The 14568-nt window shown below is 40.7% G+C and overlaps 1 protein-coding gene and 1 non-coding gene across 2 annotated transcripts; both read left to right on the top strand.

Annotated features, from left to right (window-relative positions):
- Positions 1 to 26: 26 nt before the first annotated feature.
- On the top strand, positions 27 to 99 carry TRNAK-CUU. The gene has a single exon. It is a non-coding gene; the product is annotated as a tRNA-Lys (tRNA).
- A 3594-nt stretch (positions 100 to 3693) lies between these two features.
- MAGOH (mago homolog, exon junction complex subunit) lies at positions 3694 to 12626 on the top strand. Its single transcript, XM_045477452.1, has 5 exons — positions 3694 to 3870; positions 6010 to 6068; positions 6451 to 6561; positions 11196 to 11278; positions 12387 to 12626. Exons 1-5 carry the CDS (start codon positions 3783 to 3785, stop codon positions 12484 to 12486), a joined length of 441 nt encoding a protein of 146 aa, XP_045333408.1. The 5' UTR covers positions 3694 to 3782; the 3' UTR covers positions 12487 to 12626.
- Positions 12627 to 14568: the final 1942 nt, after the last annotated feature.

Raw genomic sequence — 14568 nt, 5'->3', positions numbered from 1 at the left:
CTTCAACAATCTTGTGAGATCGGGCTGCCTGGCTGGCTCAGTTGGTAGAGCATGAGACTCTTAATCTCAGGGTCGTGAGTTCAAGCCCCATGTTGGGCATGGTGCCTACTTTAAAAAACAAAAATAAAAAATACATTTAAAAATGATTTTAAGTCCTGTGAGATAAATACTATCAATATTATCATTCCAATTTTATAGATGAGGAAATAGGTGAAGGAACTGCCTGAAGTCACACTGTTACATTTAGTATCCCCAAAGTACATGTAGCACATGTAGCCCTTCTGGACACATGGCATTCTCTGCCTAGATTTTCCTTCTCTGCCTCTTCATCTGGCTAACTCCTGTTTGTCCTTGATATTCCTTTTAGGACCATTCCTCCGCAAACCTTTCTCCATTCTCTTAGAGCCAACTCCTAGGGTTAGGCTTCCACAACAAATTTGCCTATTTGCATACCAATACTTCTGCCCCACCTCTGCTTCCAAGCCACAGAGGTTGCTTTTACCAAGGTCACCCAGGACCTCCTTGATTATAAATCTTATAAATACTTTCAGTCTTTATCTCCCTTGACCTGGAAGCGGTATTTAACACTGCTGACACTCCTTAGATTACTCTTATTTTGGCTCACATGACAGCATATTCCTGGTTTTTCTCTGGCCACATCTCCTTTACCTACCCTTTCCATTATGGTATTCTGTCTCAAATCCATCCGCTTTTATTATCTCCATTGCCACTACCTGAGTACAGGTCACCATTATCTTGGGTTATCATGACCGTAGATTAACAACTACTTATCTGAAGTTCATATTTCTAATTCTTTCCATTTTCCAATCTACAATATTGCAGCCAGAGTGATTTCTTTCTAGAATGGAATAGGTTGTGTCACCACCACCCTTTCTTTCTACTTCCCTGCTTAAAGCTCTTCGTCGGTTTCCCTTGCATTAAAATCCAATACCTTTGGGTTGTAGCTCACACTCCTTAATATGGCTTGTAAGCCATCTGTCTTCTGCCCCGTCTCCAACCTCATTACTATATTCACAACCTCATTCTGTATTCTAACCACACAGTTCTGGGCCCTCTGTGTGCAACATTTCCTTCAGGAAGGCAGCCCTTAAGCCCCTAGACTGGATTAGGAGCCATCCTATGTGCTTCCATAGTATTCTGTGTTTCCCCTGTTTGTAACCTTTATCTCTACATAATAATCACTCATATGCTCCTTAATTGCCTCGTCTGCAAGTTCTATAAAGGTCTGTCTTGCTCACTGTTGTATTCCCAGCACATAGCACAGTAAATGCTCAGTGAATCATGCTGAATTCAGGCACATCAAATACACAGACCCTATTCTTTGAGCTACACCATGTTGTCTCATGCCCCCAAACCTGGATCACTTTACAGCCTGTCTGGAGTCCAGTGTCCTTTAAATTTTCTCAAAACTTTCATTATTTACCACATCTGCAGATGCCTGGATTCAGCAGTTACACTATAATTTTTATAATTTCACTCTTGGAAAATAACCTCATGGTGATTACCTGATGTTTCTATATACTTAATTTCAATTACCACCTCAAGATTGTTGTGAGGATGCAAAGAACAAGCACTTATTAATGGGTTCACATTTATTAGGTGCTTAATACCTGGTGATTCCCTTCTCTTTAAAAAAAATTTTTTTTTAAATATTTGTTTATTTTTGAGAGAAAGAAAGACAGAGCATGAGCAGGGGAGAGGAGAGAGAGGAGACACAGAATCACAAGCAGGCCCCAGGCTCTTAGCTGTCAGCATAGAGCCAGATTTGGGGCTTGAACTCACTGTGAGATCATTACCTGAACCGAAGTCGGTTGCTTAACCGACTGAGCCACCCAGGTGCTCCCCACTTTTTAAAAAAATTATTTAAAAAAAAATTTTTTTTTAATGTTTATTTATTTTTGAGAGAGAGAGAGAGACAGAGTGTGAGCAGGGGAAGGCCAGAGAGAGGGAGACACAGAATTGGAAGCAGGCTCCAGGCTCTGAGCTATCAGCACAGAGGCCGACGCGGGGCTTGAATTCACGGACCGTGAGACCATGACCTGAGCTGAAGTCAGACACCGACTGAGCCACCCAGGCACCCCTTAAAAATTTTTTTTAAAGATGTTTATTTTTGAGAGAGAGAGACAGAGTGTGAGCAGGGGAGGGGCAGAGAGAGAGGGAGACACAGAATTTGAAGCAGGCTCCAGGCTCTGAGCTGTCAAAACGGAGCCCGTCTTTCTCTTTTTTATACAATTCCCTTGTTACCACCCATATCCAGTGTTTTTTTTAAGAAAATGCCTTACAGTTTTATAGCAATTTACAGTTTGCAAAGTATTTTTCCAGTTTCCAGAATATCATTTCCTATCCTTACAACAGTCCTGCCAGATGTAAAACATTATTTTGCTTATTTAAAAAATAAACTTGAGGTCCAAAAAGCTAATCGGTTCGCCTTCAGTCACAGTGAATCAGTCATTAACACAAGCCTCCAGTGATTTTTCCCCATCCCACGCACTCTATACTCGGCTGCCGTTTATTTTTTTCAGGAAGAAAGGGAGTAATGGTAAGACTGGGAATGAGAATCAGAGACCCCTACCTGAATACAGAATAGTATACAGTTATAGTAGCCAGGTCCCAAGAGTGATGCCATCTCAGCATTGTCTCTAGAACTGATTTCATTACCTTCTCTGGCTGGAACTTAGATGAGCCTAAGCAGGCTTCTAATAATTAGGATTTTGATTGTCCTTTGCCTACTCACGGAGGAAAATTTTTCCACAGCCGGAAAACTTTCACTGAGGTCAACCACTTTGACCTGAAGAGACAAGGGCCTTTTGGGCATTTGTCCTCAGACATGGCTTATCTGGGGTGCTTTGCAAAAAAAAAAAAAAAAAAAAAAAAAAAAACAAAAACAAAAAACCAACGTCTACCGTGAGAGAGCTTGATTAATTGGTTTGGGGTGGGGCTCAGGCATCAGTATTTTTTAGATGCTCCCAAATGACTCCATTGCACGGCCACGGTTGAGAATCACTGCTGGGTAAAAAACGTATAGAAAACGAGTAGGAGATCAAATATTCAAATTAAAGTTCTACTCACAGCACCTTCTCTAGAGACCAGTGAGGTAGAAAGGGAAAGGTAGAAATAAAAAGAAATAAAAGTATTAAGAGATAAAATGGGAGGTAAGTTAGTTCCAGGGAAATGGCAATCTCCACCCGGGATTCTGGAAAAGCGTCTCTGGGAACGGTTTTCTTGAACTGGTCCGTGAACAGTAAAGTTCAGTTGGAGCCAACTTTTGACACATGTACCATTGTGTGAATTCTAGGGAGTCAGGTCGTTTAACCACGTTTTACTACCGAGACCTAGATCCAGAGATGGTGAATAGATTGTTTGACTCACACAAGTCGAGGCTGGAAGGGCGCAGCCTGGAAGGGCGCAGCACTCGGGATGCTCAGCCCGAAATCGAAACAACGCCCCCACACCTTCCACAGAAACCCAGAGGCACTGGAGCTGCTACTGGCCCGAGGTGTTAAGAAAACCCTAGAAAGCGAGCCTCAGCCTCGTTCCCGTCTCTGGTCGAGGAGGCGGGGCAGGTGGAAGAAGCCTTGTTTCCGCTGGGGAACGGGCCAGACTTGCCCCCACTTCCGGGACTGGGAAGCGACCGAGCCGCTGCGCTAAGGCGGACCGTGTTGCCTTTACGTCACTTCCGCGCGCCCTGGTAAACGTCAGTGTTGGGCGCAAACAGTGGCGGTGAGGTTTGCGGGTAAAGTTTGGTTGCTTCCTCGTGAGCCATGGAGAGTGACTTTTATCTGCGTTACTACGTGGGTCACAAGGGCAAGTTCGGCCACGAGTTCCTGGAGTTTGAGTTCCGACCAGACGGTAAGAGCGGCCTCTGGCCCCCGGGAGCGAGGACTGGGCCTGGGGTCGGGCTAATGGGGAGGCCGGGGTTCCGGAACGTGCGAGGAGCTAGAAGAGGAAGGGACTGTTGCCTGCGGCTCGGATCTCAAAGGATCACTCCTGTGTCCGCTCCGCTGGTTCTTTCCATATGCAGGGACTTCTATTTGGTGACATTTTTGCCCAGAATGCTTCATTCAGCAAACACTGATTGAGTGCCTACTTTGCCAGGCTCTCTTTCACATTCTGGGAGATAGGAGTGAATGACAGACAAGCTTCCTCTCGTGGAACTTGTATTCTGGTGCTGGGAGAGATATCATAAAAGAGACTCCAGATAGTGACAGAGTGGTCAGAACATAAAATGATGGAACAATTGCTGGTGGGCTGCTTCTAAGCGGGATAGCCACTGGCGTGCTCTCTGAAAAGGTAATATTTAAACCGAACTCTGATTGACAGGAAGGAGCCAGCCTTGTGAAGCTCAAGAAGAATGAGCAGTTCTGGACAGAAGGAGTAACAAGTGTTAAGGCTGCAGGGCATGAATGAGCTAGGCATGTTTCAGGTGGCTAGTATGGCTGAAGAGTAGAGAGCTCTGGAAAGAAGAGCAGGAGACAGTGTCAGATAAGTAGCCTGGGGCACATCATGTAGGTCTTTATAGGCCGTGGTAAAGAGTTTGGATTTTATTCTAAATGCAGCAGGAAGCATTTGGAAAGATTTAAGGAGAGAAGAGATGTGATCTTTTCCTGAAAAAGCATTCTAATTATGGGCAGGAGTGGAAACCGGTACTTATTAGGAGACAGTTACGTGTTCCAGACAAAAGGATGTTGGTTGGGACTAGGGTGCTAGTAAAAGTGGACAGAAGGATTTAGGATACTATTGGAGGCAGAACCAATAGGACGTTGCTGTTTGATAGGATTTGGGAGAAGGGCCACTGTGGTGAAGGAAAAGGAATCAAAAATGAAAGAAAACCCCCACTAAAGGGGGGCACAAAGATGAATCAGACAAACCCCAGTTGTAAACAGACAATGACAAGACAGTGTTTTGGGTGCTGTGGTAGAAACAGATCGGACTCTGGAACAGAAAGAAGGCACCTAACCTAGCCTTAGGAGACCTAGAGAGTCAGAGGAAGCTTCCGGCATACAATGACTCGATGAAAGGGGGAGTGTTAGTCTTGAGTACTGTGTAGGAGTTGGTTAGGCAGATGAGTCAAGGCATTTGGACAGCATTAACATCATAGAGGCTGAAAACCAAAAAGAGCATGGGATGTTCCAAGCAGAAACCAAGCAGTGTGATTAACTCCAGCTATGTAAGAGAGGGCTGTTGCAGGAGTGAGCCTGAAAGGCAGGCAGGGGCTCAGTTTAGCAGTTTGCCATGTTGAAGAATTTGGATTTTATCAAGAAGGCAGTGAGAAACTATTGTCAGTACCTGAGTAGCCTATTTAGATTGGTCGGTTACTTCATCACTTTGTCTACTGTATGGAGAATGAACTGAACCAAAAGAGAGACAAGGCAGTGAGGCATCAGTTAATTTGGCTCTTTTTGTGCCTTCTATTCTATAGGTAAAAACAAAACAAAACAAAACCTTCATACCCACCATATACCCCGATTAGTCTTTTGGATGCACATATACACAAAGGGCCTTATATGCCAAATATGCTCAATAATAAAATCACAACTTTTCCATCACGGGAGTAGATCAGAATGTTGCATGGTCACATCAATATACGTAAACAGCATTTTACAGTTTTCAGGCTGCTTTCAACTCATTTGAGCCTCAGGAGGCCCTGTGTGCAATGAAATTACCAATTATTATCCCTGTTTTCAGCTGAGGACATTAACTTGCAGAGATAGGATTTGCTTGTGTTCTTTTACCACACTTGAGCCGCCTTTTGCAAGAATTATAATTCAGTGTCAGCAGTATTTTTGGCTTTGAGGCTATCTAATAGCCTAAAGTGAAGAACTGAAAAGACTGCTATTGTTGGAACCCCAAAAATATAAATAGTAAATCTGTTAGACACTGAAGGGAAAGGTGGTATACATTTTAAGCAACAGGTGATAGTCTGGGTGAACTAACGATGCTTTATTCATATGTTTTTATTATACATTGAATGTTTTTTACTCCTCACAGGGAAATTGAGGTATGCCAACAACAGCAATTACAAAAATGACGTCATGATCAGAAAAGAGGTAATGAGCCTTCTGAGAGCCTTTCATTCACTGCAGTTTAGCCTTTTGTCTTATTTTTGTTCTTTCTGGGAGTAGTATTGAAAAAGAATAGAGAAGCGTAGACATATCTATAGACACCTAAAGTTTTTCTCACATCTTCTTTTAGTTTATATTTTCTTTCACAGTGCTGAATCAATTACTGGTAATCATTTAAAGTCTTGCAAGTGTTGGTTTAAACTCTGAATCTGCTACTTATTAACATCATTGAACACATGTTAGATGCCAGGCATGGCACTTGGTATTTTACACACGATTTTGTTTAACTGATTGTAAGCCTAATCTTTCATCACTATCTGAGTCAGAACACTTGCAACTTAAATTCCATTTTTCAATTTGCTTTCAGGCTTATGTACATAAAAGTGTAATGGAGGAACTGAAGAGAATAATTGATGACAGTGAAATTACCAAAGAGGATGATGCTTTGTGGCCTCCTCCTGACCGAGTAGGCCGGCAGGTGAGTGTTTTAGCAACTATCCTGTATTGCAGAAATCTTACAAATAAGGTGCTCTGCATATGACATTGAAGCTGTGTTGGGTGTGTGTGTGTGTGTGTGGGTGTGTGTGTGTGTTACGGAGCCCAACACAAAGCAGATTACCAGCACTTTGTCTAAGGAAGCAGTAATCCCACAGGGAGGATACAGAGATAGCAAGTGGTGTTTCTGACCACCTAGAGCCCAGCCCTGGATTTCTCCATGTAACTCTCCCCACAGCCATTCTCAGAGTTTTCACTGCCCACCTCACTTACTGAGTAACGACTATGGACAAAGCAGTGTGAAGATACAAAGATAAATAGAACATGGCTATTTCAGCAAACTAAGTATGTGTGTTTAAATTCATGGCTTATACATTTATTCTGAAGACTGTTATGGTAATTAAAATAAAAGCCAGTGTCATATTTGACTGTGTTAATAGGAAAGCTATTTCTCTCTGCCTCAGCTGCTCCCTTCCTAATCCAGACGTCTAATTGATTTCCTTGTTTCTTGTCCTGTATAGCCCATTTTTCCATCCTGAAGCTAGACTAATCTTTAAAATGTAAATGTATGTATTCCACTAATTTTAAATTCTCCACTGCCTTCATTCCATTTAAAATAAAATCCACAGGGGGCACCCGGGTGGCTCAGTCGGTTGAGCGTCCGACTTCGGCTCAGGTCATGGTCTCACGGTTTGTGAGTTCAAGCCCTGCGTGGGGCTCTGTGCTGGCAGCTCAGGGCCTGGAGCCTGCTTAAGATTCTGTGTCTCCCTCTCTCTGCCCCTCCCTTGCTCATGCTCTGTCTCTCTTTCTCTCCCCAAAATAAATAAACATTAAAAAAATTTTTTTTTTTTTTTTTAAATAAATAAAATCCAGGGGTACCTGGGTGGTTCAGTTGGTTGAGCTCCGACTTCGGCTCAGGTGGTGATCTCACAGTTGGTGAGTTTGAACCCTGCATCAGGCTCACTGCTGTTAGCGCAGAACCCAATTCAGATCCTCTGTCCCCCTCTCCCTACCCCCTGCTTATGCTCTCTCTCAAAAATGAATAAACATTTATTAAGTAAATAAATGAAAAATAAATTCCAAACTCCTGCCTTATCTTCGACCATTCACACAATCTCTTACTGTGTTCAGACCTTACTGACCTAATTTCTGTTCCTCAAGACACAACTAGGTTGTTCTTAATTTAGGACATTTGCATTTGCTACATGCTATCTGGAATGTTCTATCCAAGACTGTCTTTATTATTGCAGGCTTCAAACATCACTTCCTCAGTGATGTCTTGCCTATCCATCCAATCTAAAATGTCCCTCCCCATTTTTTTAAAATAAGATCTGTTTATTTTCCTCCTAGCATTTATTACTGTCTGAAATTGTCTTGTTTGCTGTCATGTATCCCTTTTCCTCCCCCACTACAACAGACACGCATATACCCACACAAGCTCCTTGAGTACAAGGATTTTGCCTATTTTTTTTTCACTGCTGTATCTCTAGTGACTAAAGTAGTGCTAGTGTGTAGTAAAAGCTCAGTAATAATTACATTTATTAAATTAATATAAAAACCCAGATAAGTTCATTCGTAAATCACCTCAAAATGATGGGCAGCTCTTGAGGAAGAGTGAAAAAAAATCCTCAGTACTTTCTAACGTTAATTTCTAAAGTTGATTTTTAATTTATGTCCATAGGATCTCAGTAGAAACATATGTACATATTTTGCTTTACCATTTATAACATTTTCAGCTCTGTTAACTCATTCAACAATCACAGTAGTCCTGTGAAGAGGACATGGCATACTCTTAGGCACTAGCAACAACCTGTCGGATAGGGTAATTATGACGAAATTCCATTTGTCATCCCAGCAAAAGCTATAAAGAACTTGGGAGTAAAAAAATTTTTTTTTTAATTTCTTTTTTTAAACCTGCTGGCTCAGTCAGTTAAGCGCCTAACTCTTGATGTCAGCTTAGGTTATGATCTCACAGTTTGTGGGATAGAGCCCACGTCTGGCTTCACGATGACAGCAAAGAGCCTGCTTGGGGTTCTCTCTGCCCCCTCTGTCTCTGCCCCTGCCCTCCTGCTCGCATGCTCTCATGCTTTCTCTAAAAAAGAACTTGGGGGGCATCTGGGTGGCTCAGTCGGTTAAGCGTCTGACTTTGGCTCATGTCATGATCTCAAGGTTCATGGGTTCGAACCCCACGTTGGGCACTGTGCTGACAGCTCGGAGCCTGGAACGTGCTTTGGATTCTGTGTCTCCCTCTCTCTCTGCCCCTCCCCCACTCACGCTCTTTCTCTCACAAATAAACATTAAAAAAAAAAAGAACTTAGTAAATTTAACAAGATGTATAAAACTTACGGGAAAGGGCTTTATGAAGGACAAAAATATGTATCATTTTTATGGACGGAAAGATTCAATATTGTATCAATTTCATTAAAATTTATAAATTCAAAAAATCATAATAATTTATAAATTCATTGCAATTCAAATCAAAATCACAACAGGATTTTTCCTAAGACCTAAGAGAGCATTAAATTCATGGAAGATCAGGGGTGTCTGGCTCAGTTGGTTGAGCGTCTGACTTCGGCTCAGGTCATGATCTCATGGCTCATGGGTTCGAGCCCCCCATCAGGCTCTGCGCTGACAGCTTGGAGCCTGTTTCCAATTCTGTGTCTGCCTCTCTGCCTCTCCCCCTCTCACACTCTGTTTCTCTCTCTCAAAAATAAATAAACATTAAAAAAAAATTCATGGAAGATCAAAGGGACAAGAGTAACCAAGATAATTTTAAAGATTTCTTGAAAAGGTATAGTCATTTGTACTGTGGTATTGCCTCAGAATTGGCCAGTAAACCATTGGAACGAATAGAGCCCAGAAACAAACCCATGAAGGTTATGGGAACTCAGAACAGTGTACAACAGAGGTGAGCTTTCAAATTAATAGAAGTAGGATGGATTGTTTAACAGTTATACCGGTACAATTTGCAGTATGTTTACAGAATATTTTTAAGTTAGACCATTTATAGAAACAAAGCAAGATTGTAAAACATAAAAGAAAACTTAATCTTCTTATTTCTGAGTAGAGAAGGAATATTTTAAATTCTTCAAGGGAAAAGACTGATAAATTTGACTTCTTTAAAGTTAAAACTTCTGTTTTGAGACATCATGATAAAGTTGAAAGGCCACAGACTGAAGGAGGATGTTTGCAAAACATCCGGTAAAGGGTTTTTATATCCAGGATATATCAAGAACTACAAATTAATAATAAAAAGATAAGAATGTGTAAAGGTTATGAGTAGACAATTTACAGAACTGGAAAAACAAGTGGCCAATAAATACATGAAAATATGTATAGTTTCATTTTGAGAAATGAAAATTAGGAAAACAATGAGATGCCATTTCAGACTCATTGGAATGGCAAAAGGAGGGGGGCATCAAGTTTTAAAAAGGATATGAGAAAGGGGCGCCTAGGTGGCTGAATTGGTTAAGCGTCTGACTCTTGATTTTGGCTCAGGTCATAATTAACAGTTCCTGAGTTTAAGCCCTACATTGGGCTCTGCACTGACAGTGCCAGGCCTGCTTGGGATTCTTTCTGTCTCTGTCTCTCCCTCTCTGCATGTGATCTCTCTTCAAAATAAATAAAGTAATTAAAAAAAGGATATGAGAAAGAAAAAGATCTTACATGGTAGTGGGAATAACATCAGTACAGGCATTTTAGGAAATAATTTGATAGTATCTGGCAAAACTGAAAAACCTTATACCTTGCTTCTAGGAATTTTCCTAGAGACATTTTCACATACATATAAGGAGATGCATGGAAGAATATTCTTGCCACATTGGTTATAGTAAAATAAATTGGGAACTTAAGTCTGCTTCAATAGGGCTATGATTGGAATATTCTAAAGCATTTAAAACTAATGAACTAGGTCACATACAAAAACAGTGTTGATGAAAAAAGCAAAAAGATGCATATAGTATGATCATTTACGTAAAAATGTAAAAACATACCACCAAATCAAAAAACATGAGTGGAAAGAATACGCCTCAACTTCTGGGATGCAGGAAGGAGAATGGAATGGGGAGGTGGACCTAAACTTTGTAGGTGTAATGTTTTATTTCTTTAAAAAAAAAAATCTGACACAAGTTTGACATACTATTAACATTTTCACATCTGGGTGTTAAGAACATCAGTCTCATAGTTTTCTATATTTTCTGTTCGAAGTCTTTTCATAATTGAAAACTATAAACCAAAAGAAATAGAAAAAATTTAAGAAAAAAGTAGGACTCACTAGATTGTAAATTCCACAAGGGCAGAGACCTTTGTTTGGTTTTGCTGATCTGTCCCAAGCACCAAGAACAATAGCTAGCACACAGTGAGCATTCCCCCATTGATAGTTTTTAAAGATTTACAGTGCTCACTATTTAGAAATTGAGACCCAAGAGCATACAAGGATGAAACCAGTATTTAATTTCTTTGTTTCTAGTACCCAGCACAGTTAGTGATCAGAGTGAACTGGTCTTGTTTATGTGACCATCTGTCATCGAGTTTGTATGACTTGACAGATGATGCATCTTGTGCGAGGTTGATGAAAAATCCAACTTGGCTTGACCTAGTTTTTTTAAATGTTTCTAGGAGCTTGAAATTGTCATTGGAGATGAACACATTTCTTTCACAACATCAAAAATTGGTTCTCTTATCGATGTCAATCAATCCAAGTAAGTGTACATGATCCTTATATCCAGATGTGTCTGTTTTTAAGCAGATTGATAAGAAGCCTTAACCAAATTGGGACCATCATGGTAAGATCTTGGACAGATGCAATACAGAAGGGGTCAGCTTTCTTCTCATAGAGACTCCAAATTATTTCCAGGGGCTTGCTCCTGTTGCTTTTGATGTTTTATTCAGTCATTGGTACATACAGCTTCTCAGTGACACAAATGGAGTAATGTCAGAGGAGCAGCCAAAGTAGGTAGGAATCTGGCCAGAACAGAAAATGAAATATACCAAAAAGGAGCTTGAGATAAACTGTACAGTCAGTGGATCGATCCGAACACCTTCCTCAGTGTTGGCCATTCAGACTAGCACATCTTACAGTCTATGGTGAAACTTGCAACTGTTTAGAATACAAATTTAAAAATCATGTTGTCAGTAGGGCAAATTATAGAGTTAAGACATGAGTTTGTATGCTACAAAGAGCCCTTAGAATTTGGCAACCTCTGTGGCTCCTGTGTTTTGAGGATTTAGAATTATATATGCCTCACTTTTAGTACATGTCACGCATAACTGTCTTCCCTTGGACAGTCCTCTTGTTCTTAGCTAGTTGTTTCATAGTAATCTTCAGCCTCTTGGTCCTGCTTAGTACTACTACTTTTTTAAAAGGTTTTCCTAATTCTGAAAGTAATACATGCTCACTGTAGAAAATACAGAAAAATAAGGGGGAAATCACCCATAAACTTACCAATTAAACAACCATTATATCTCGAAGTATTTCTTGTCTGTTTTCTGTGCATTAAAAACTATATTTTAAAAAGTACAAAAAATATATTTGAGATCAACAATCTTTTAATCATGATTTTTTTCATTTAATATAAATATTTCCCTATTAAAAACGTTAACATTTTAAATGACCTCATAATAGTCTATTTTAATATATAACACATAGCCTTTTCCTTCAGTAACACTTGGTTATTTTTAAAGTTTTAATGTTGTATATATCTTTATGAAGAATATCTTGGTACATAAATAATATGGGTTTTTTAATGCATGGGGTGTTTTGGCCAGTTTTTTCAGCTTTTTAAACATATTTTTCCTCTTGCATTATAGGGATCCAGAAGGCCTACGAGTATTTTATTATCTTGTCCAGGACCTAAAGTGTTTGGTCTTCAGTCTTATTGGATTACACTTCAAGATTAAGCCAATCTAGATTGAATATTGGTGTGGACACACGGGGGGTTGGGAGTACCTGTTTTTAATTACCATTATCAGGAAATTTTTGTGTATATCAGGGCAATATTTTTTTTATAAACTATAAACGTCTTTAATAAATACATTAACAAAATGCAATTTTTTATTATTTCATAAAGACCTGAGCATGTGAACTTTTCTGTTATTTTTTTAAAACACTAACATCGTATGTGAAGTGTGGCCAAAAATCTAATCAACTCTAGATACAACTAACAATTTATAGGAATAAGAGAATAGAGAAAAAAGTTATCAAATACAATAGAAATCCAATCACCAATATCCAGAGGAAATTCCAGGGCAGAGGATGTGGTTTCTTCAATAAACAAATTGCAAACATAAAATAGAGATGGGATGAGAACCAGATTTAAGGAGATTAAAGGTGATTTAAGAGACACATAATTTGGGGCACCTGGGTGGCTCAGTTGGTTAAGCATCCAACTTCAGCTCAGGTCATGATCTCACGGCTTGTGAGTTCAAGCTCTGCGATGGGCTGTGTGCTGACTGCTCAGAGCCTGGAGCCTGCTGCAGATTCTGTCTCCCTCTCTCTCTGCCCCTCCCCCGCTCACGCTCTCTCAAAAATAAACACACATTAGAAAAAAACCACATAATTAGTACACTATTTGACCCTATTTGGGTCCTGATTCAAAAAACAAAATTGACATCATTGAGGAAATTTGAACACTGGATATTTTATATTAATGAAGTACTGCTAAATTTTTTAGGTGTGAAGTGGTATTTTTTTCCTCCAGCTTTATTGAGATATAATTGAGGTTGGGGTTTTTTAAATCATCTTTTATAGACACATCTGCAGGTATTTCAGTATGGAGGAAAACATTTTGGTTTAATACATTACAAGGGATAAAATGCCTGGTCTCAGAAAAGTTTTCGAATAATCCATTTTAAAATCAGAAATACCGGGGCGCCTGGGTGGCTCAGTCGGTTAAGCGGCCTACTTCAGCTCAGGTCATGATCTCACAGTCCGTGAGTTCGAGCCCCGCGTGGGGCTCTGTGCTGACCGCTCAGAGCCTGGAGCCTGTTTCAGATTCTGTGTCTCCCTTTCTCTCTGACCCTCCCCCGTTCATGCTTTGTCTCTGTCTCAAAAATAAATAAACGTTAAAAAAATTAAAAATAAATAAAATCAGAAATACCAACACCCATTAACAACTGATACCTAACTGATATGGATACTGTGGGAATTTGTTCAGCAGGTGTATTTGTAGGAACTTTTTCTTGATGTTAAATCGTACTGCTTCCTTAGCCAAGGAAGCTTCCTTGCTGGTTGAACAGATTGTGGGCGCTGAAAGGAGCTGGGCTTGACAAATCTCATTTGAGGGGAAGTGATTAGGATAAGCTCACGTCCCTTAAGACAGGCCAGCTTGGGACAGGTCCCAAGTCTTCTGACTCCTAGGCCAGTGTCTCCCCCTGAACCCTCCTCCAACACACACAGTGCCTCCTTCAAAGATTACGGGCCAGCAACTTAGGTGCAGATCTGGGACCAGAGATATCAGGGCTCCTAACTCCAGTGTATATCCCCATTATAGAAGGGTTCCCCAGGGCAATGAATCAAGTTGGTGGTAAAGTAGCCAAGCACAGTCACTCCAAATTTTAAATGGCCATGAGAACCCCAAAGGCTCTAAGTCTCAAATGGGCTGTTCCTTGGGACACTCACAGCTTTTGTATGGTCTCAGATGTGCCCTGGTTAAGAGGACAGTTAAGGCAAGGTTCAGTAAATGTACACGGAGCCCAGAGAAGAGCCCTTGAAAGGGAGTGGCCCCTCTTGGAGACTGCAGTGAGAGACGTGTACACGGGGCAACCTTCTGAAGGCAGGTCTCCGGGGAAAAGAGGAAAGAGCAGTTTAGAGATGAAAGGCTCCATCCCCCAAAATCTGCGAAGCTGGCTGTGGGCAGGGGGAACTGACATGATCTAAAAAGCCTCAAAAGGCAAGCAGGAACCAAGTGGTTGTTGGGTGAGAGAAGACCAGACCAGTTAGGAGCCGGGAAAGAACTGAGGAGCAGGAAAAAGCCCTGGCCGAAATTTCGGG

Source organism: Leopardus geoffroyi, chromosome C1 (genome assembly GCF_018350155.1).
Source record: "Leopardus geoffroyi isolate Oge1 chromosome C1, O.geoffroyi_Oge1_pat1.0, whole genome shotgun sequence".
Taxonomy (NCBI): domain Eukaryota; kingdom Metazoa; phylum Chordata; class Mammalia; order Carnivora; family Felidae; genus Leopardus; species Leopardus geoffroyi.
Note: the sequence above shows the minus strand (reverse complement) of the source record. Positions and strands in the feature narration are given on the sequence as shown.